This window comes from Hyperolius riggenbachi, chromosome 8, assembly GCF_040937935.1.
Source record: "Hyperolius riggenbachi isolate aHypRig1 chromosome 8, aHypRig1.pri, whole genome shotgun sequence".
NCBI classification, from domain to species: domain Eukaryota; kingdom Metazoa; phylum Chordata; class Amphibia; order Anura; family Hyperoliidae; genus Hyperolius; species Hyperolius riggenbachi.
In genome coordinates this window covers 247,671-273,521 of record NC_090653.1, presented here as the reverse complement: position 1 = coordinate 273,521, position 25,851 = coordinate 247,671, and the positions used below count along the sequence as shown (strand labels likewise).

General features: G+C 53.6%; 1 protein-coding gene across 2 annotated transcripts in view; it reads right to left on the bottom strand.

Moving 5' to 3' along the window:
- SRPX2 (sushi repeat containing protein X-linked 2) overlaps positions 1 to 25,851 on the bottom strand; it is a 201,481-nt gene that overhangs the window by 85,677 nt on the left and 89,953 nt on the right. For both annotated transcript variants that reach the window (XM_068249960.1, XM_068249961.1), the window contains one exon: positions 14,791 to 14,912. In XM_068249960.1, coding sequence (XP_068106061.1) covers positions 14,791 to 14,912 — 122 coding nt within the window. The remainder of the gene's footprint in view (positions 1 to 14,790; positions 14,913 to 25,851) is intronic.

The following is a 25,851-nucleotide window of genomic DNA, read 5'->3' as shown; positions in this document are numbered from 1 at the left end:
CTAAACTACTAACCTAAACTAACTGAAAACTAAGGACTAAACTGCTACTGAAATACATAAAACAACAAAAAACTACAAAAAGCCAGGAGCCATGTGACCGAGGCGACCCGCTCAGGCGCCATCTTGGTGTTTTGACATCCTGTTTTGACATCCTGCTCCACACACTCCTGTCACATGACTGACGCCACATCCGGCTCCACACACTCCTGTCACATGACTGACACCACATCCAGCTCCACCCACTTCTGTCACATGACTGACACCACATCCAGCTCCGCCCACTTCTGTCACATAAACTGACATCACATCCTGCTCCACACACTCCTGTCACATGACTGACGCCACATCCCGCTCCACCCACTCCTGTCACATGACTGACGCCACATTCTGCTCCACACACTCCCGTCACATGACTGACACCACATCCCGCTCCACCCACTCCTGTCACATGACTGATGCCACATCCAGCTCCACCCACTCCTGTCACATGACTGATGCCACATCCCGCTCCACCCACTCCTGTCACATGACTGATGCCACATCCCGCTCCACCCACTCCTGTCACATGACTGATGCCACATCCAGCTCCACTCACTCCTGTCACATGACTGACTGATGCCACATCCCGCTCCACACACTCCTGTCACATGACTGATGCCACATCCCGCTCCACCCACTCCTGTCACATGACTGATGCCACATCCCGCTCCACCCACTCCCGTCACATGACTGATGCCACATCCAGCTCCACACACTCCTGTCACATGACTGACACCACATCCGGCTTCACACACTCCTGTCACATGACTGACGCCACATCCCGCTCCACCCACTCCTGTCACGTGACTGATGCCACATCCGGCTCCACACACTCCTGTCACATGACTGACGCCACATCCCGCTCCACCCACTCCTGTCACGTGACTGATGCCACATCCGGCTCCACCCACTCCTGTCACATGACTGACTGACACCACATCCGGCTCCACCCACTCCTGTCACATGACTGACACCACATCCCGCTCCACCCACTCCTGTCACATGACTGACAACACATCCGGCTCCACACACTCCTGTCACATAAACTGACGCCACATCCGGCTCCACCCACTCCTGTCACATGACTGACACCACATCCCGCTCCACCCACTCCTGTCACATGACTGACAACACATCCGGCTCCACACACTCCTGTCACATAAACTGACGCCACATCCGGCTCCACCCACTCCTGTCACATGACTGACACCACATCCCGCTCCACCCACTCCTGTCACATGACTGACAACACATCCGGCTCCACCCACTCCTGTCACATAAACTGACGCCACATCCCGCTCCACCCACTCCTGTCACATGACTGACAACACATCCGGCTCCACACACTCCTGTCACATAAACTGACGCCACATCCGGCTCCACCCACTCCTGTCACATTACTGACACCACATCCCGCTCCACCCACTCCTGTCACATGACTGACAACACATCCGGCTCCACACACTCCTGTCACATAAACTGACGCCACATCCGGCTCCACCCACTCCTGTCACATGACTGACACCACATCCCGCTCCACCCACTCCTGTCACATGACTGACAACACATCCGGCTCCACCCACTCCTGTCACATAAACTGACGCCACATCCCGCTCCACCCACTCCTGTCACATGACTGACAACACATCCGGCTCCACACACTCCTGTCACATAAACTGACGCCACATCCGGCTCCACCCACTCCTGTCACATGACTGACTGACACCACATCCGACTCCACACGCTCCTGTCACATGACTGACGCCACATCCAGCTCCACCCACTTCTGTCACAAACTGACACCACATCCAGCTCCACCCACTTCTGTCACATGACTGACTGACACCACATCCTGCTCCACACACTCCTGTCACATGACTGACGCCACATCCTGCTCCACCCACTCCTGTCACATGACTGACACCACATCCAGCTCCACCCACTTCTGTCACATAAACTGACACCACATCCTGCTCCACACACTCCTGTCACATGACTGACGCCACATCTGGCTCCACACACTCCTGTCACATGACTGACACCACATCCAGCTCCACCCACTTCTGTCACATGACTGACACCACATCCAGCTCCACCCACTTCTGTCACATAAACTGACATCACATCCTGCTCCACACACTCCTGTCACATGACTGACGCCACATCCCGCTCCACCCACTCCTGTCACATGACTGACGCCACATTCTGCTCCACACACTCCTGTCACATGACTGACGCCACATCTGGCTCCACACACTCCTGTCACATGACTGACACCACATCCAGCTCCACCCACTTCTGTCACATGACTGACACCACATCCAGCTCCACCCACTTCTGTCACATAAACTGACATCACATCCTGCTCCACACACTCCTGTCACATGACTGACGCCACATCCCGCTCCACCCACTCCTGTCACATGACTGACGCCACATTCTGCTCCACACACTCCTGTCACATGACTGACAACACATCCGGCTCCACACACTCCTGTCACATGACTGATGCCACATCCCACTCCACCCACTCCTGTCACATGACTGATGCCACATCCCGCTCCACCCACTCCTGTCACATGACTGATGCCACATCCAGCTCCACTCACTCCTGTCACATGACTGACTGATGCCACATCCCGCTCCACACACTCCTGTCACATGACTGATGCCATATCCCGCTCCACCCACTCCTGTCACATAAGACATAACTGACGCCACATCCCGCTCCACCCACTCCCGTCACATGACTGATGCCACATCCAGCTCCACACACTCCTGTCACATGACTGACACCACATCCGGCTTCACACACTCCTGTCACATAAACTGACACCACATCCAGCTCCACCCACTTCTGTCACATGACTGACTGACACCACATCCTGCTCCACACACTACTGTCACATGACTGACGCCACATCCTGCTCCACCCACTCCTGTCACATGACTGACACCACATCCTGCTCCACCCACTCCTGTCACATGACTGATGCCACATCCCGCTCCACCCACTCCTGTCACATGACTGATGCCACATCCAGCTCCACTCACTCCTGTCACATGACTGACTGATGCCACATCCCGCTCCACACACTCCTGTCACATGACTGATGCCATATCCCGCTCCACCCACTCCTGTCACATAAGACATAACTGACGCCACATCCCGCTCCACCCACTCCCGTCACATGACTGACGCCACATCCAGCTCCACACACTGCCGTCACATGACTGACGCCACATTCAGCTCCACACACTCCTGTCACATGACTGATGCCACATCCAGCTCCACACACTCCTGTCACATGACTGACACCACATCCGGCTTCACACACTCCTGTCACATGACTGATGCCACATCCCGCTTCACCCACTCCTGTCACATGACTGACGCCACATCCAGCTCCACACACTCCTGTCACGTGACTGACTGACACCACATCCCGCTCCACACACTCCTGACACATGACTGACACCACATCCGGCTTCACACACTCCTGTCACATGACTGACGCCACATCCTGCTCCACCCACTCCTGTCACATGACTGACGCCACATCCTGCTCCACCCACTCCTGTCACATGACTGACGCCACATCCAGCTCCACACACTCCTGTCACATGACTTATGCCACATCCGGCTCCACACACTCCTGTCACATGACTGACACCACATCCAGCTCCACCCACTCCTGTCACATGACTGACACCACATCCGGCTCCACCCACTCCTGTCACATGACTGACTGATGCCACATCCGGCTCCACACACTCCTGTCACATGACTGATGCCACATCCCGCTCCACCCACTCCTGTCACATAAACTGACACCACATCCTGCTCCACACACTCCTGTCACATGACTGACGCCACATCCGGCTCCACCCACTCCTGTCACATGACTGACACCACATCCAGCTCCACACACTCCTGTCACATGACTTATGCCACATCCAGCTCCACCCACTCCTGTCACATGACTGACAACACATCCGGCTCCACACACTCCTGTCACATAAACTGACGCCACATCCGGCTCCACCCACTCCTGTCACATGACTGACTGACACCACATCCGACTCCACACGCTCCTGTCACATGACTGACACCACATCCAGCTCCACACACTCCTGTCACATGACTTATGCCACATCCAGCTCCACCCACTCCTGTCACATGACTGACAACACATCCGGCTCCACACACTCCTGTCACAAACTGACGCCACATCCCGCTCCACCCACTCCTGTCACATGACTGACTGACACCACATCCGACTCCACACGCTCCTGTCACATGACTGACGCCACATCCAGCTCCACCCACTTCTGTCACATAAACTGACACCACATCCAGCTCCACCCACTTCTGTCACATGACTGACTGACACCACATCCTGCTCCACACACTACTGTCACATGACTGACGCCACATCCTGCTCCACCCACTCCTGTCACATGACTGACACCACATCCTGCTCCACACACTCCTGTCACATGACTGACGCCACATCCTGCTCCACCCACTCCTGTCACATGACTGACGCCACATCCAGCTCCACACACTCCTGTCACATGACTTATGCCACATCCGGCTCCACACACTCCTGTCACATGACTGACACCACATCCAGCTCCACCCACTCCTGTCACATGACTGACACCACATCCGGCTCCACCCACTCCTGTCACATGACTGACTGATGCCACATCCGGCTCCACACACTCCTGTCACATGACTGATGCCACATCCCGCTCCACCCACTCCTGTCACATAAACTGACACCACATCCTGCTCCACACACTCCTGTCACATGACTGACGCCACATCCGGCTCCACCCACTCCTGTCACATGACTGACACCACATCCAGCTCCACACACTCCTGTCACATGACTTATGCCACATCCAGCTCCACCCACTCCTGTCACATGACTGACAACACATCCGGCTCCACACACTCCTGTCACATAAACTGACGCCACATCCGGCTCCACCCACTCCTGTCACATGACTGACTGACACCACATCCGACTCCACACGCTCCTGTCACATGACTGACACCACATCCAGCTCCACACACTCCTGTCACATGACTTATGCCACATCCAGCTCCACCCACTCCTGTCACATGACTGACAACACATCCGGCTCCACACACTCCTGTCACAAACTGACGCCACATCCCGCTCCACCCACTCCTGTCACATGACTGACTGACACCACATCCGACTCCACACGCTCCTGTCACATGACTGACGCCACATCCAGCTCCACCCACTTCTGTCACATAAACTGACACCACATCCAGCTCCACCCACTTCTGTCACATGACTGACTGACACCACATCCTGCTCCACACACTACTGTCACATGACTGACGCCACATCCTGCTCCACCCACTCCTGTCACATGACTGACACCACATCCTGCTCCACACACTCCTGTCACATGACTGACGCCACATCCCGCTCCACCCACTCTTGTCACATGACTGACGCCACATTCTGCTCCACACACTCCCGTCACATGACTGACACCACATCCCGCTCCACCCACTCCTGTCACATGACTGATGCCACATCCAGCTCCACCCACTCCTGTCACATGACTGACAACACATCCGGCTCCACACACTCCTGTCACATGACTGACTGATGCCACATCCGGCTCCACACACTCCTGTCACATGACTGACACCACATCCGGCTCCACCCACTCCTGTCACATGACTGACACCACATCCAGCTCCACACACTCCTGTCACATGACTTATGCCACATCCAGCTCCACACACTCCTGTCACATGACTGACACCACATCCAGCTCCACACACTCCTGTCACATGACTTATGCCACATCCAGCTCCACCCACTCCTGTCACATGACTGACAACACATCCGGCTCCACACACTCCTGTCACATAAACTGACGCCACATCCCGCTCCACCCACTCCTGTCACATGACTGACAACACATCCGGCTCCACACACTCCTGTCACATAAACTGACGCCACATCCGGCTCCACCCACTCCTGTCACATGACTGACTGACACCACATCCGACTCCACACGCTCCTGTCACATGACTGACGCCACATCCAGCTCCACCCACTTCTGTCACATAAACTGACACCACATCCAGCTCCACCCACTTCTGTCACATGACTGACTGACACCACATCCTGCTCCACACACTCCTGTCACATGACTGACGCCACATCCTGCTCCACCCACTCCTGTCACATGACTGACACCACATCCAGCTCCACCCACTTCTGTCACATAAACTGACACCACATCCTGCTCCACACACTCCTGTCACATGACTGACGCCACATCCGGCTCCACACACTCCTGTCACATGACTGACACCACATCCAGCTCCGCCCACTTCTGTCACATAAACTGACATCACATCCTGCTCCACACACTCCTGTCACATGACTGACGCCACATCCCGCTCCACCCACTCCTGTCACATGACTGACGCCACATTCTGCTCCACACACTCCCGTCACATGACTGACACCACATCCCGCTCCACCCACTCCTGTCACATGACTGATGCCACATCCAGCTCCACCCACTCCTGTCACATGACTGATGCCACATCCCGCTCCACCCACTCCTGTCACATGACTTATGCCACATCCAGCTCCACCCACTCCTGTCACATGACTGACAACACATCCGGCTCCACACACTCCTGTCACATAAACTGACGCCACATCCGGCTCCACCCACTCCTGTCACATGACTGACTGACACCACATCCGACTCCACACGCTCCTGTCACATGACTGACACCACATCCAGCTCCACACACTCCTGTCACATGACTTATGCCACATCCAGCTCCACCCACTCCTGTCACATGACTGACAACACATCCGGCTCCACACACTCCTGTCACATAAACTGACGCCACATCCCGCTCCACACACTCCTGTCACATGACTGACTGACACCACATCCGACTCCACACGCTCCTGTCACATGACTGACGCCACATCCAGCTCCACCCACTTCTGTCACATAAACTGACACCACATCCAGCTCCACCCACTTCTGTCACATGACTGACTGACACCACATCCTGCTCCACACACTACTGTCACATGACTGACGCCACATCCTGCTCCACCCACTCCTGTCACATGACTGACACCACATCCTGCTCCACCCACTCCTGTCACATGACTGACGCCACATCCCGCTCCACCCACTCTTGTCACATGACTGACGCCACATTCTGCTCCACACACTCCCGTCACATGACTGACACCACATCCCGCTCCACCCACTCCTGTCACATGACTGATGCCACATCCAGCTCCACCCACTCCTGTCACATGACTGACAACACATCCGGCTCCACACACTCCTGTCACATGACTGACTGATGCCACATCCGGCTCCACACACTCCTGTCACATGACTGACACCACATCCGGCTCCACCCACTCCTGTCACATGACTGACACCACATCCAGCTCCACACACTCCTGTCACATGACTTATGCCACATCCAGCTCCACACACTCCTGTCACATGACTGACACCACATCCAGCTCCACACACTCCTGTCACATGACTTATGCCACATCCAGCTCCACCCACTCCTGTCACATGACTGACAACACATCCGGCTCCACACACTCCTGTCACATAAACTGACGCCACATCCCGCTCCACCCACTCCTGTCACATGACTGACAACACATCCGGCTCCACACACTCCTGTCACATAAACTGACGCCACATCCGGCTCCACCCACTCCTGTCACATGACTGACTGACACCACATCCGACTCCACACGCTCCTGTCACATGACTGACGCCACATCCAGCTCCACCCACTTCTGTCACATAAACTGACACCACATCCAGCTCCACCCACTTCTGTCACATGACTGACTGACACCACATCCTGCTCCACACACTCCTGTCACATGACTGACGCCACATCCTGCTCCACCCACTCCTGTCACATGACTGACACCACATCCAGCTCCACCCACTTCTGTCACATAAACTGACACCACATCCTGCTCCACACACTCCTGTCACATGACTGACGCCACATCCGGCTCCACACACTCCTGTCACATGACTGACACCACATCCAGCTCCGCCCACTTCTGTCACATAAACTGACATCACATCCTGCTCCACACACTCCTGTCACATGACTGACGCCACATCCCGCTCCACCCACTCCTGTCACATGACTGACGCCACATTCTGCTCCACACACTCCCGTCACATGACTGACACCACATCCCGCTCCACCCACTCCTGTCACATGACTGATGCCACATCCAGCTCCACCCACTCCTGTCACATGACTGATGCCACATCCCGCTCCACCCACTCCTGTCACATGACTGATGCCACATCCCGCTCCACCCACTCCTGTCACATGACTGATGCCACATCCAGCTCCACTCACTCCTGTCACATGACTGACTGATGCCACATCCCGCTCCACACACTCCTGTCACATGACTGATGCCACATCCCGCTCCACCCACTCCTGTCACATGACTGATGCCACATCCCGCTCCACCCACTCCTGTCACATAAGACATAACTGACGCCACATCCCGCTCCACCCACTCCCGTCACATGACTGATGCCACATCCAGCTCCACACACTCCTGTCACATGACTGACACCACATCCGGCTTCACACACTCCTGTCACATGACTGACGCCACATCCCGCTCCACCCACTCCTGTCACGTGACTGATGCCACATCCGGCTCCACACACTCCTGTCACATGACTGACGCCACATCCCGCTCCACCCACTCCTGTCACGTGACTGATGCCACATCCGGCTCCACCCACTCCTGTCACATGACTGACTGACACCACATCCGGCTCCACCCACTCCTGTCACATGACTGACACCACATCCCGCTCCACCCACTCCTGTCACATGACTGACAACACATCCGGCTCCACACACTCCTGTCACATAAACTGACGCCACATCCGGCTCCACCCACTCCTGTCACATGACTGACACCACATCCCGCTCCACCCACTCCTGTCACATGACTGACAACACATCCGGCTCCACACACTCCTGTCACATAAACTGACGCCACATCCGGCTCCACCCACTCCTGTCACATGACTGACACCACATCCCGCTCCACCCACTCCTGTCACATGACTGACAACACATCCGGCTCCACCCACTCCTGTCACATAAACTGACGCCACATCCCGCTCCACCCACTCCTGTCACATGACTGACAACACATCCGGCTCCACACACTCCTGTCACATAAACTGACGCCACATCCGGCTCCACCCACTCCTGTCACATTACTGACACCACATCCCGCTCCACCCACTCCTGTCACATGACTGACAACACATCCGGCTCCACACACTCCTGTCACATAAACTGACGCCACATCCGGCTCCACCCACTCCTGTCACATGACTGACACCACATCCCGCTCCACCCACTCCTGTCACATGACTGACAACACATCCGGCTCCACCCACTCCTGTCACATAAACTGACGCCACATCCCGCTCCACCCACTCCTGTCACATGACTGACAACACATCCGGCTCCACACACTCCTGTCACATAAACTGACGCCACATCCGGCTCCACCCACTCCTGTCACATGACTGACTGACACCACATCCGACTCCACACGCTCCTGTCACATGACTGACGCCACATCCAGCTCCACCCACTTCTGTCACAAACTGACACCACATCCAGCTCCACCCACTTCTGTCACATGACTGACTGACACCACATCCTGCTCCACACACTCCTGTCACATGACTGACGCCACATCCTGCTCCACCCACTCCTGTCACATGACTGACACCACATCCAGCTCCACCCACTTCTGTCACATAAACTGACACCACATCCTGCTCCACACACTCCTGTCACATGACTGACGCCACATCTGGCTCCACACACTCCTGTCACATGACTGACACCACATCCAGCTCCACCCACTTCTGTCACATGACTGACACCACATCCAGCTCCACCCACTTCTGTCACATAAACTGACATCACATCCCGCTCCACCCACTCCTGTCACATGACTGACGCCACATTCTGCTCCACACACTCCTGTCACATGACTGACAACACATCCGGCTCCACACACTCCTGTCACATGACTGATGCCACATCCCACTCCACCCACTCCTGTCACATGACTGATGCCACATCCCGCTCCACCCACTCCTGTCACATGACTGATGCCACATCCAGCTCCACTCACTCCTGTCACATGACTGACTGATGCCACATCCCGCTCCACACACTCCTGTCACATGACTGATGCCATATCCCGCTCCACCCACTCCTGTCACATAAGACATAACTGACGCCACATCCCGCTCCACCCACTCCCGTCACATGACTGACGCCACATCCAGCTCCACACACTCCCGTCACATGACTGACGCCACATTCAGCTCCACACACTCCTGTCACATGACTGATGCCACATCCAGCTCCACACACTCCTGTCACATGACTGACACCACATCCGGCTTCACACACTCCTGTCACATGACTGATGCCACATCCCGCTTCACCCACTCCTGTCACATGACTGACGCCACATCCAGCTCCACACACTCCTGTCACATGACTGACTGACACCACATCCCGCTCCACACACTCCTGACACATGACTGACACCACATCCGGCTTCACACACTCCTGTCACATGACTGACGCCACATCCTGCTCCACCCACTCCTGTCACATGACTGACGCCACATCCTGCTCCACCCACTCCTGTCACATGACTGACACCACATCCGGCTTCACACTCTCCTATCATATGACGACTGACTGATGCCACATCCAGCTCCACCCACTCCTGTCACATGACTGACGCCACATCCAGCTCCACACACTCCTGTCACATGACTTATGCCACATCCGGCTCCACACACTCCTGTCACATGACTGACACCACATCCAGCTCCACCCACTCCTGTCACATGACTGACACCACATCCGGCTCCACCCACTCCTGTCACATGACTGACTGATGCCACATCCGGCTCCACACACTCCTGTCACATGACTGACACCACATCCGGCTCCACCCACTCCTGTCACATGACTGACACCACATCCAGCTCCACACACTCCTGTCACATGACTTTTGCCACATCCAGCTCCACACACTCCTGTCACATGACTGACACCACATCCAGCTCCACACACTCCTGTCACATGACTGACAACACATCCGGCTCCACACACTCCTGTCACATAAACTGACGCCACATCCCGCTCCACCCACTCCTGTCACATGACTGACAACACATCCGGCTCCACACACTCCTGTCACATAAACTGACGCCACATCCGGCTCCACCCACTCCTGTCACATGACTGACTGACACCACATCCGACTCCACACGCTCCTGTCACATGACTGACGCCACATCCAGCTCCACCCACTTCTGTCACATAAACTGACACCACATCCAGCTCCACCCACTTCTGTCACATGACTGACTGACACCACATCCTGCTCCACACACTCCTGTCACATGACTGACGCCACATCCTGCTCCACCCACTCCTGTCACATGACTGACACCACATCCTGCTCCACACACTCCTGTCACATGACTGACGCCACATCCCGCTCCACCCACTCCTGTCACATGACTGACGCCACATTCTGCTCCACACACTCCCGTCACATGACTGACACCACATCCCGCTCCACCCACTCCTGTCACATGACTGATGCCACATCCAGCTCCACCCACTCCTGTCACATGACTGACAACACATCCGGCTCCACACACTCCTGTCACATGACTGACTGATGCCACATCCGGCTCCACACACTCCTGTCACATGACTGACACCACATCCGGCTCCACCCACTCCTGTCACATGACTGACACCACATCCAGCTCCACACACTCCTGTCACATGACTTATGCCACATCCAGCTCCACACACTCCTGTCACATGACTGACACCACATCCAGCTCCACACACTCCTGTCACATGACTTATGCCACATCCAGCTCCACCCACTCCTGTCACATGACTGACAACACATCCGGCTCCACACACTCCTGTCACATAAACTGACGCCACATCCCGCTCCACCCACTCCTGTCACATGACTGACTGACACCACATCCTGCTCCACACACTCCTGTCACATGACTGACACCACATCCAGCTCCACCCACTTCTGTCACATGACTGACTGACACCACATCCGACTCCACACGCTCCTGTCACATGACTGACGCCACATCCAGCTCCACCCACTTCTGTCACATAAACTGACACCACATCCAGCTCCACCCACTTCTGTCACATGACTGACTGACACCACATCCTGCTCCACACACTCCTGTCACATGACTGACGCCACATCCTGCTCCACCCACTCCTGTCACATGACTGACACCACATCCAGCTCCACCCACTTCTGTCACATAAACTGACACCACATCCTGCTCCACACACTCCTGTCACATGACTGACGCCACATCCGGCTCCACACACTCCTGTCACATGACTGACACCACATCCAGCTCCACCCACTTCTGTCACATAAACTGACATCACATCCTGCTCCACACACTCCTGTCACATGACTGACGCCACATCCCGCTCCACCCACTCCTGTCACATGACTGACGCCACATTCTGCTCCACACACTCCCGTCACATGACTGACACCACATCCCGCTCCACCCACTCCTGTCACATGACTGATGCCACATCCAGCTCCACCCACTCCTGTCACATGACTGACAACACATCCGGCTCCACACACTCCTGTCACATGACTGACGCCACATCCAGCTCCACACACTCCTGTCACATGACTGATGCCACATCCCGCTCCACCCACTCCTGTCACATGACTGATGCCACATCCCGCTCCACCCACTCCTGTCACATGACTGATGCCACATCCAGCTCCACTCACTCCTGTCACATGACTGACTGATGCCACATCCCGCTCCACACACTCCTGTCACATGACTGATGCCACATCCCGCTCCACCCACTCCTGTCACATGACTGATGCCACATCCCGCTCCACCCACTCCTGTCACATAAGACATAACTGACGCCACATCCCGCTCCACCCACTCCCGTCACATGACTGATGCCACATCCAGCTCCACACACTCCTGTCACGTGACTGACACCACATCCGGCTTCACACACTCCTGTCACATGACTGACGCCACATCCCGCTCCACCCACTCCTGTCACGTGACTGATGCCACATCCAGCTCCACACACTCCTGTCACGTGACTGACACCACATCCGGCTCCACCCACTCCTGTCACATGACTGACACCACATCCAGCTCCACCCACTCCTGTCACATGACTGACACCACATCCGGCTCCACCCACTCCTGTCACATGACTGACTGATGCCACATCCGGCTCCACACACTCCTGTCACATGACTGACACCACATCCAGCTCCACACACTCCTGTCACATGACTTATGCCACATCCAGCTCCACACACTCCTGTCACATGACTTATGCCACATCCAGCTCCACACACTCCTGTCACATGACTGACACCACATCCAGCTCCACACACTCCTGTCACATGACTGACACCACATCCAGCTCCACACACTCCTGTCACATGACTGACACCACATCCAGCTCCACACACTCCTGTCACATGACTTATGCCACATCCGGCTCCACACACTCCTGTCACATGACTTATGCCACATCCGGCTCCACACACTCCTGTCACATGACTTATGCCACATCCAGCTCCACCCACTCCTGTCACATGACTGACTGATGCCACATCCGGCTCCACACACTCCTGTCACATGACTGACACCACATCCAGCTCCACACACTCCTGTCACATGACTTATGCCACATCCGGCTCCACACACTCCTGTCACATGACTTATGCCACATCCGGCTCCACACACTCCTGTCACATGACTTATGCCACATCCAGCTCCACACACTCCTGTCACATGACTGACACCACATCCAGCTCCACACACTCCTGTCACATGACTTATGCCACATCCAGCTCCACACACTCCTGTCACATGACTTATGCCACATCCAGCTCCACACACTCCTGTCACATGACTGATGCCACATCCTGCTCCACACACTCCTGTCACATGACTTATGCCACATCCAGCTCCACACACTCCTGTCACATGACTGACACCACATCCGGCTCCACCCACTCCTGTCACATGACTGACTGACACCACATCCTGCTCCATACACTCTTGTCAAATGACTGACACCACATCCGGCTCCACCCACTCCTGTCACATGACTTATGCCACATCCAGCTCCACACACTCGTGTCATATGACGACTGACTGATGCCACATCCCGCTCCACCCACTCCTGTCACATGACTTATGCCACATCCCGCACCACACACTGTCACGTGACTGACTGATGCCACATCCTACTACACACACTCCTGTCACATGACTGACACCACATCCAGCTCCACAAACTCACTTCTCCAGCTCATTATACATCCAGATATCTCTTATACAACCCAGAAAGATGTCCAGCCAAAGCTGGTTTCTGTGAGAATCTGTAGGGTGGCATGTGACCGACCTGATCAGGTGATGAAATGACTGGCCTGTGATTGGGTGATCTTACTTCTGACAAAGAGGCATGATCACATGGTGCGGTGATGTCCCCATGCTGATCCTCACCTTCCACCTTGACAGAGAACTTGCAGCTGGCCCGGTTGTGTGCCCGGTCATAGGCCGTATAGCGGATGATGTGCTCTCCTTCTGGAAACTCTGAGCCGGGTTCTGGGCCTCTCCGAAGGACTCTGGATTAGGAAATAACCCACAGAACCACATCAGTAACAGCTGATATCTGCTCCTCACAATACATCCCTGGAGCCATAAGCTGAGGTGTTCCCACCCACAGGATCACATCAGTAACGGCTGATATCTGCTCCTCACAGTACATCTCTGGAGCCATAAGCTGAGGTGTTCCCACCCACAGGTCACATCAGTAACGGCTGATATCTGCTCCTCACAATATATCCCTGGAGCCATAAGCTGAGGTGTTCCCACCCACAGGATCACATCAGTAACGGCTGATATCTGCTCCTCACAGTACATCTCTGGAGCCATAAGCTGAGGTGTTCCTACCCACAGGATCACATCAGTAACGGCCGATATCTGCTCCTCACATCTCTGGAGCCATAAGCTGAGGTGTTCCCACCCACAGGATCACATCAGTAACGGCTGATATCTGCTCCTCACAATACATCCCTGGAGCCATAAGCTGAGGTGTTCCCACCCACAGGATCACATCAGTAGCGGCTGATATCTGCTCCTCACATCTCTGGAGCCATAAGCTGAGGTGTTCCCACCCACAGGATCCTATCAGTAACGGCTGATATCTGCTCCTCACAATATATCCCTGGAGCCATAAGCTGAGGCGTTCCCACCCACAGGATCACATCAGTAACAGCTGATATCTGCTCCTCACATCCCTGGAGCCATAAGCTGAGGTGTTCCCACCCACAGGATCACATCAGTAACGGCTGATATCTGCTCCTCACAATACATCCCTGGAGCCATAAGCTGAGGTGTTCCCACCCACAGGATCACATCAGTAACGGCTGATATCTGCTCCTCACAATATATCCCTGGAGCCATAAGCTGAGGTGTTCCCACCCACAGGATCACATCAGTAACGGCTGATATCTGCTCCTCACAATATATCCCTGGAGCCATAAGCTGAGGTGTTCCCACCCACAGGTCACATCAGTAACGGCTGATATCTGCTCCTCACATCTCTGGAGCCATAAGCTGAGGTGTTCCCACCCACAGGATCACATCAGTAACGGCTGATATCTGCTCCTCACATCTCTGGAGCCATAAGCTGAGGTGTTCCCACCCACAGGATCACATCAGTAACGGCTGATATCTGCTCCTCACATCTCTGGAGCCATAAGCTGAGGTGTTCCCACCCACAGGATCACATCAGTAACGGCTGATATCTGCTCCTCACAATACATCCCTGGAGCCATAAGCTGAGGTGTTCCCACCCACAGGATCACATCAGTAACGGCTGATATCTGCTCCTCACAATACATCCCTGGAGCCATAAGCTGAGGTGTTCCCACCCACAGGATCACATCAGTAACGGCTGATATCTGCTCCTCACAATATATCCCTGGAGCCATAAGCTGAGGTGTTCCCACCCACAGGATCACATCAGTAACGGCTGATATCTGCTCCTCACAATACATCCCTGGAGCCATAAGCTGAGGTGTTCCCACCCACAGGATCACATCAGTAACGGCTGATATCTGCTCCTCACAATATATCCCTGGAGCCATAAGCTGAGGTGTTCCTACCCACAGGATCACATCAGTAACGGCTGATATCTGCTCCTCACATCTCTGGAGCCATAAGCTGAGGTGTTCCCACCCACAGGATCACATCAGTAACAGCTGATATCTGCTCCTCACATCTCTGGAGCCATAAGCTGAGGTGTTCCCACCCACAGGATCCTATCAGTAACGGCTGATATCTGCTCCTCACAATACATCCCTGGAGCCATAAGCTGAGGTGTTCCCACCCACAGGATCACATCAGTAGCGGCTGATATCTGCTCCTCACATCCCTGGAGCCATAAGCTGAGGCGTTCCCACCCACAGGATCCTATCAGTAACGGCTGATATCTGCTCCTCACAGTACATCTCTGGAGCCATAAGCTGAGGTGTTCCCACCCACAGGTCACATCAGTAACGGCTGATATCTGCTCCTCACAATATATCCCTGGAGCCATAAGCTGAGGTGTTCCTACCCACAGGATCACATCAGTAACGGCTGATATCTGCTCCTCACAGTACATCTCTGGAGCCATAAGCTGAGGTGTTCCCACCCACAGGATCACATCAGTAGCGGCTGATATCTGCTCCTCACATCTCTGGAGCCATAAGCTGAGGTGTTCCCACCCACAGGATCCTATCAGTAACGGCTGATATCTGCTCCTCACAATACATCCCTGGAGCCATAAGCTGAGGTGTTCCCACCCACAGGATCACATCAGTAACAGCTGATATCTGCTCCTCACATCTCTGGAGCCATAAGCTGAGGTGTTCCCACCCACAGGTCACATCAGTAACGGCTGATATCTGCTCCTCACATCTCTGGAGCCATAAGCTGAGGTGTTCCCACCCACAGGATCCTATCAGTAACGGCTGATATCTGCTCCTCACAATATATCCCTGGAGCCATAAGCTGAGGTGTTCCCACCCGCAGGATCACATCAGTAACGGCTGATATCTGCTCCTCACAATACATCCCTGGAGCCATAAGCTGAGGTGTTCCCACCCGCAGGATCACATCAGTAACAGCTGATATCTGCTCCTCACATCTCTGGAGCCATAAGCTGAGGTGTTCCCACCCACAGGATCACATCAGTAACGGCTGATATCTGCTCCTCACAATACATCCCTGGAGCCATAAGCTGAGGTGTTCCCACCCACAGGATCACATCAGTAACAGCTGATATCTGCTCCTCACAATATATCCCTGGAGCCATAAGCTGAGGTGTTCCCACCCACAGGATCACATCAGTAACGGCTGATATCTGCACCTCACAATACATCCCTGGAGCCATAAGCTGAGGCGTTCCCACCCACAGAATCCTATCAGTAACGGCTGATATCTGCTCCTCACAATATATCCCTGGAGCCATAAGCTGAGGTGTTCCTACCCACAGGATCACATCAGTAACAGCTGATATCTGCTCCTCACATCTCTGGAGCCATAAGCTGAGGTGTTCCCACCCACAGGATCACATCAGTAACAGCTGATATCTGCTCCTCACAATATATCCCTGGAGCCATAAGCTGAGGTGTTCCCACCCACAGGATCACATCAGTAGCGGCTGATATCTGCTCCTCACATCTCTGGAGCCATAAGCTGAGGTGTTCCCACCCACAGGATCACATCAGTAACAGCTGATATCTGCTCCTCACAATATATCCCTGGAGCCATAAGCTGAGGTGTTCCTACCCACAGGATCACATCAGTAACAGCTGATATCTGCTCCTCACATCTCTGGAGCCATAAGCTGAGGTGTTCCCACCCACAGGATCACATCAGTAACGGCTGATATCTGCTCCTCACATCTCTGGAGCCATAAGCTGAGGTGTTCCCACCCACAGGATCACATCAGTAACAGCTGATATCTGCTCCTCACAATATATCCCTGGAGCCATAAGCTGAGGTGTTCCTACCCACAGGATCACATCAGTAACAGCTGATATCTGCTCCTCACATCTCTGGAGCCATAAGCTGAGGTGTTCCCACCCACAGGATCACATCAGTAACAGCTGATATCTGCTCCTCACATCTCTGGAGCCATAAGCTGAGGTGTTCCCACCCACAGGATCACATCAGTAACGGCTGATATCTGCTCCTCACATCCCTGGAGCCATAAGCTGAGGTGTTCCCACCCACAGGTCACATCAGTAACGGCTGATATCTGCTCCTCACATCCCTGGAGCCATAAGCTGAGGTGTTCCCACCCACAGGATCACATCAGTAATGGCCGATATCTGCTCCTCACAATACATCCCTGGAGCCATAAGCTGAGGTGTTCCCACCCACAGGATCACATCAGTAACGGCTGATATCTGCTCCTCACATCTCTGGAGCCATAAGCTGAGGTGTTCCCACTCACAGGATCACATCAGTAACAGCTGATATCTGCTCCTCACAATACATCCCTGGAGCCATAAGCTGAGGTGTTCCCACCCACAGGTCACATCAGTAACAGCTGATATCTGCTCCTCACATCTCTGGAGCCATAAGCTGAGGTGTTCCCACCCACAGGATCACATCAGTAACAGCTGATATCTGCTCCTCACATCTCTGGAGCCATAAGCTGAGGTGTTCCCACCCACAGGTCACATCAGTAACAGCTGATATCTGCTCCTCACATCCCTGGAGCCATAAGCTGAGGTGTTCCCACCCACAGGATCCTATTAGTAACGGCTGATATCTGCTCCTCACAATACATCCCTGGAGCCATAAGCTGAGGTGTTCCCACCCACAGGATCACATCAGTAACGGCTGATATCTGCACCTCACAATACATCCCTGGAGCCATAAGCTGAGGCGTTCCCACCCACAGGATCACATCAGTAACAGCTGATATCTGCTCCTCACATCCCTGGAGCTATAAGCTGAGGTGTTCCCACCCACAGGATCACATCAGTAACGGCTGATATCTGCTCCTCACAGTACATCTCTGGAGCCATAAGCTGAGGTGTTCCCACCCACAGGATCACATCAGTAACGGCTGATATCTGCTCCTCACATCTCTGGAGCCATAAGCTGAGGTGTTCCCACCCACAGGTCACATCAGTAACGGCTGATATCTGCTCCTCACATCTCTGGAGCCATAAGCTGAGGTGTTCCCACCCACAGGATCACATCAGTAACGGCTGATATCTGCACCTCACAATACATCTCTGGAGCCATAAGCTGAGGTGTTCCCACCCACAGGATCACATCAGTAACAGCTGATATCTGCTCCTCACAATACATCCCTGGAGCCATAAGCTGAGGTGTTCCCACCCACAGGATCACATCAGTAACAGCTGATATCTGCTCCTCACAATACATCCCTAGAGCCATAAGCTGAGGTGTTCCCACCCACAGGATCACATCAGTAACAGCTGATATCTGCTCCTCACAATACATCCCTGGAGCCATAAGCTGAGGTGTTCCCACCCACAGGATCACATCAGTAACGGCTGATATCTGCTCCTCACAATATATCCCTGGAGCCATAAGCTGAGGCGTTCCCACCCACAGGATCACATCAGTAACGGCTGATATCTGCTCCTCACATCTCTGGAGCCATAAGCTGAGGTGTTCCCACCCACAGGATCACATCAGTAACGGCTGATATCTGCTCCTCACAATATATCCCTGGAGCCATAAGCTGAGGTGTTCCCACCCACAGGATCACATCAGTAACGGCCGATATCTGCTCCTCACATCCCTGGAGCCATAAGCTGAGGTGTTCCCACCCACAGGATCACATCAGTAACGGCTGATATCTGCTCCTCACAATATATCCCTGGAGCCATAAGCTGAGGCGTTCCCACCCACAGGATCACATCAGTAACGGCTGATATCTGCTCCTCACAATATATCCCTGGAGCCATAAGCTGAGGCGTTCCCACCCACAGAATCCTATCAGTAACGGCTGATATCTGCTCCTCACAATACATCCCTGGAGCCATAAGCTGAGGTGTTCCCACCCACAGGATCACATCAGTAACAGCTGATATCTGCTCCTCACAATATATCCCTGGAGCCATAAGCTGAGGTGTTCCCACCCACAGGATCACATCAGTAACGGCTGATATCTGCTCCTCACAGTACATCTCTGGAGCCATAAGCTGAGGTGTTCCCACCCACAGGATCACATCAGTAACGGCTGATATCTGCTCCTCACATCTCTGGAGCCATAAGCTGAGGTGTTCCCACCCACAGGATCACATCAGTAACAGCTGATATCTGCTCCTCACAATACATCCCTGGAGCCATAAGCTGAGGTGTTCCCACCCACAGGTCACATCAGTAACAGCTGATATCTGCTCCTCACATCTCTGGAGCCATAAGCTGAGGTGTTCCCACCCACAGGATCACATCAGTAACAGCTGATATCTGCTCCTCACATCTCTGGAGCCATAAGCTGAGGTGTTCCCACCCACAGGTCACATCAGTAACAGCTGATATCTGCTCCTCACATCCCTGGAGCCATAAGCTGAGGTGTTCCCACCCACAGGATCCTATCAGTAACGGCTGATATCTGCTCCTCACAATACATCCCTGGAGCCATAAGCTGAGGTGTTCCCACCCACAGGATCACATCAGTAACGGCTGATATCTGCACCTCACAATACATCCCTGGAGCCATAAGCTGAGGCGTTCCCACCCACAGGATCACATCAGTAACAGCTGATATCTGCTCCTCACATCCCTGGAGCTATAAGCTGAGGTGTTCCCACCCACAGGATCACATCAGTAACGGCTGATATCTGCTCCTCACAGTACATCTCTGGAGCCATAAGCTGAGGTGTTCCCACCCACAGGATCACATCAGTAACGGCTGATATCTGCTCCTCACATCTCTGGAGCCATAAGCTGAGGTGTTCCCACCCACAGGTCACATCAGTAACGGCTGATATCTGCTCCTCACATCTCTGGAGCCATAAGCTGAGGTGTTCCCACCCACAGGATCACATCAGTAACGGCTGATATCTGCACCTCACAATACATCTCTGGAGCCATAAGCTGAGGTGTTCCCACCCACAGGATCACATCAGTAACGGCTGATATCTGCTCCTCACATCTCTGGAGCCATAAGCTGAGGTGTTCCCACCCACAGGATCACATCAGTAACGGCTGATATCTGCTCCTCACATCTCTGGAGCCATAAGCTGAGGTGTTCCCACCCACAGGATCACATCAGTAACGGCTGATATCTGCTCCTCACAATACATCCCTGGAGCCATAAGCTGAGGTGTTCCCACCCACAGGATCACATCAGTAACGGCCGATATCTGCTCCTCACATCTCTGGAGCCATAAGCTGAGGTGTTCCCACCCACAGGATCACATCAGTAACGGCTGATATCTGCTCCTCACATTACATCCCTGGAGCCATAAGCTGAGGTGTTCCCACCCACAGGATCACATCAGTAACGGCTGATATCTGCTCCTCACATCCCTGGAGCCATAAGCTGAGGTGTTCCCACCCACAGGATCACATCAGTAACGGCCGATATCTGCTCCTCACATCTCTGGAGCCATAAGCTGAGGTGTTCCCACCCACAGGATCACATCAGTAACAGCTGATATCTGCTCCTCACAATATATCCCTGGAGCCATAAGCTGAGGTGTTCCCACCCACAGGATCACATTAGTAACGGCTGATATCTGCTCCTCACATCTCTGGAGCCATAAGCTGAGGTGTTCCCACCCACAGGATCACATCAGTAACAGCTGATATCTGCTCCTCACAATATATCCCTGGAGCCATAAGCTGAGGCGTTCCCACCCACAGGATCACATCAGTAACGGCCGATATCTGCTCCTCACATCTCTGGAGCCATAAGCTGAGGTGTTCCCACCCACAGGATCACATCAGTAACGGCTGATATCTGCTCCTCACATCTCTGGAGCCATAAGCTGAGGTGTTCCCACCCACAGGATCACATCAGTAACAGCTGATATCTGCTCCTCACAATACATCCCTGGAGCCATAAGCTGAGGCGTTCCCACCCACAGGATCACATCAGTAACGGCCGATATCTGCTCCTCACATCCCTGGAGCCATAAGCTGAGGTGTTCCCACCCACAGGATCACATCAGTAACAGCTGATATCTGCTCCTCACAATATATCCCTGGAGCCATAAGCTGAGGTGTTCCCACCCACAGGATCACATCAGTAGCGGCTGATATCTGCTCCTCACATCTCTGGAGCCATAAGCTGAGGTGTTCCCACCCACAGGATCACATCAGTAACAGCTGATATCTGCTCCTCACAATATATCCCTGGAGCCATAAGCTGAGGTGTTCCTACCCACAGGATCACATCAGTAACAGCTGATATCTGCTCCTCACATCTCTGGAGCCATAAGCTGAGGTGTTCCCACCCACAGGATCACATCAGTAACGGCTGATATCTGCTCCTCACATCTCTGGAGCCATAAGCTGAGGTGTTCCCACCCACAGGATCACATCAGTAACAGCTGATATCTGCTCCTCACAATATATCCCTGGAGCCATAAGCTGAGGTGTTCCTACCCACAGGATCACATCAGTAACAGCTGATATCTGCTCCTCACATCTCTGGAGCCATAAGCTGAGGTGTTCCCACCCACAGGATCACATCAGTAACAGCTGATATCTGCTCCTCACATCTCTGGAGCCATAAGCTGAGGTGTTCCCACCCACAGGATCACATCAGTAACGGCTGATATCTGCTCCTCACATCCCTGGAGCCATAAGCTGAGGTGTTCCCACCCACAGGTCACATCAGTAACGGCTGATATCTGCTCCTCACATCCCTGGAGCCATAAGCTGAGGTGTTCCCACCCACAGGATCACATCAGTAATGGCCGATATCTGCTCCTCACATCTCTGGAGCCATAAGCTGAGGCGTTCCCACCCACAGGATCACATCAGTAACGGCTGATATCTGCTCCTCACAATACATCCCTGGAGCCATAAGCTGAGGTGTTCCCACCCACAGGATCACATCAGTAACAGCTGATATCTGCTCCTCACAATACATCCCTGGAGCCATAAGCTGAGGTGTTCCCACCCACAGGATCACATCAGTAACAGCTGATATCTGCTCCTCACAATACATCCCTGGAGCCATAAGCTGAGGTGTTCCCACCCACAGGATCACATCAGTAACAGCTGATATCTGCTCCTCACAATACATCCCTGGAGCCATAAGCTGAGGTGTTCCCACCCACAGGATCACATCAGTAACGGCTGATATCTGCTCCTCACAATATATCCCTGGAGCCATAAGCTGAGGCGTTCCCACCCACAGGATCACATCAGTAACGGCTGATATCTGCTCCTCACATCTCTGGAGCCATAAGCTGAGGTGTTCCCACCCACAGGATCACATCAGTAACGGCTGATATCTGCTCCTCACAATATATCCCTGGAGCCATAAGCTGAGGCGTTCCCACCCACAGGATCACATCAGTAACGGCTGATATCTGCTCCTCACATCTCTGGAGCCATAAGCTGAGGCGTTCCCACCCACAGGATCACATCAGTAACGGCTGATATCTGCTCCTCACAATACATCCCTGGAGCCATAAGCTGAGGCGTTCCCACCCACAGAATCCTATCAGTAACGGCTGATATCTGCTCCTCACAATACATCCCTGGAGCCATAAGCTGAGGTGTTCCCACCCACAGGATCACATCAGTAACAGCTGATATCTGCTCCTCACAATATATCCCTGGAGCCATAAGCTGAGGTGTTCCCACCCACAGGATCACATCAGTAACGGCTGATATCTGCTCCTCACAGTACATCTCTGGAGCCATAAGCTGAGGTGTTCCCACCCACAGGATCACATCAGTAACGGCTGATATCTGCTCCTCACATCTCTGGAGCCATAAGCTGAGGTGTTCCCACCCACAGGATCACATCAGTAACAGCTGATATCTGCTCCTCACAATACATCCCTGGAGCCATAAGCTGAGGTGTTCCCACCCACAGGTCACATCAGTAACAGCTGATATCTGCTCCTCACATCTCTGGAGCCATAAGCTGAGGTGTTCCCACCCACAGGTCACATCAGTAACAGCTGATATCTGCTCCTCACATCCCTGGAGCCATAAGCTGAGGTGTTCCCACCCACAGGATCCTATCAGTAACGGCTGATATCTGCTCCTCACAATACATCCCTGGAGCCATAAGCTGAGGTGTTCCCACCCACAGGATCACATCAGTAACGGCTGATATCTGCACCTCACAATACATCCCTGGAGCCATAAGCTGAGGCGTTCCCACCCACAGGATCACATCAGTAACAGCTGATATCTGCTCCTCACATCCCTGGAGCTATAAGCTGAGGTGTTCCCACCCACAGGATCACATCAGTAACGGCTGATATCTGCTCCTCACAGTACATCTCTGGAGCCATAAGCTGAGGTGTTCCCACCCACAGGATCACATCAGTAACGGCTGATATCTGCTCCTCACATCTCTGGAGCCATAAGCTGAGGTGTTCCCACCCACAGGTCACATCAGTAACGGCTGATATCTGCTCCTCACATCTCTGGAGCCATAAGCTGAGGTGTTCCCACCCACAGGATCACATCAGTAACGGCTGATATCTGCACCTCACAATACATCTCTGGAGCCATAAGCTGAGGTGTTCCCACCCACAGGATCACATCAGTAACGGCTGATATCTGCTCCTCACATCTCTGGAGCCATAAGCTGAGGTGTTCCCACCCACAGGATCACATCAGTAACGGCTGATATCTGCTCCTCACATCTCTGGAGCCATAAGCTGAGGTGTTCCCACCCACAGGATCACATCAGTAACGGCTGATATCTGCTCCTCACAATACATCCCTGGAGCCATAAGCTGAGGTGTTCCCACCCACAGGATCACATCAGTAACGGCCGATATCTGCTCCTCACATCTCTGGAGCCATAAGCTGAGGTGTTCCCACCCACAGGATCACATCAGTAACGGCTGATATCTGCTCCTCACATTACATCCCTGGAGCCATAAGCTGAGGTGTTCCCACCCACAGGATCACATCAGTAACGGCTGATATCTGCTCCTCACATCCCTGGAGCCATAAGCTGAGGTGTTCCCACCCACAGGATCACATCAGTAACGGCCGATATCTGCTCCTCACATCTCTGGAGCCATAAGCTGAGGTGTTCCCACCCACAGGATCACATCAGTAACAGCTGATATCTGCTCCTCACAGTACATCTCTGGAGCCATAAGCTGAGGCGTTCCCACCCACAGGATCACATCAGTAACAGCTGATATCTGCTCCTCACAATATATCCCTGGAGCCATAAGCTGAGGTGTTCCCACCCACAGGATCACATCAGTAACGGCTGATATCTGCTCCTCACAGTACATCTCTGGAGCCATAAGCTGAGGTGTTCCTACCCACAGGATCACATCAGTAACGGCTGATATCTGCTCCTCA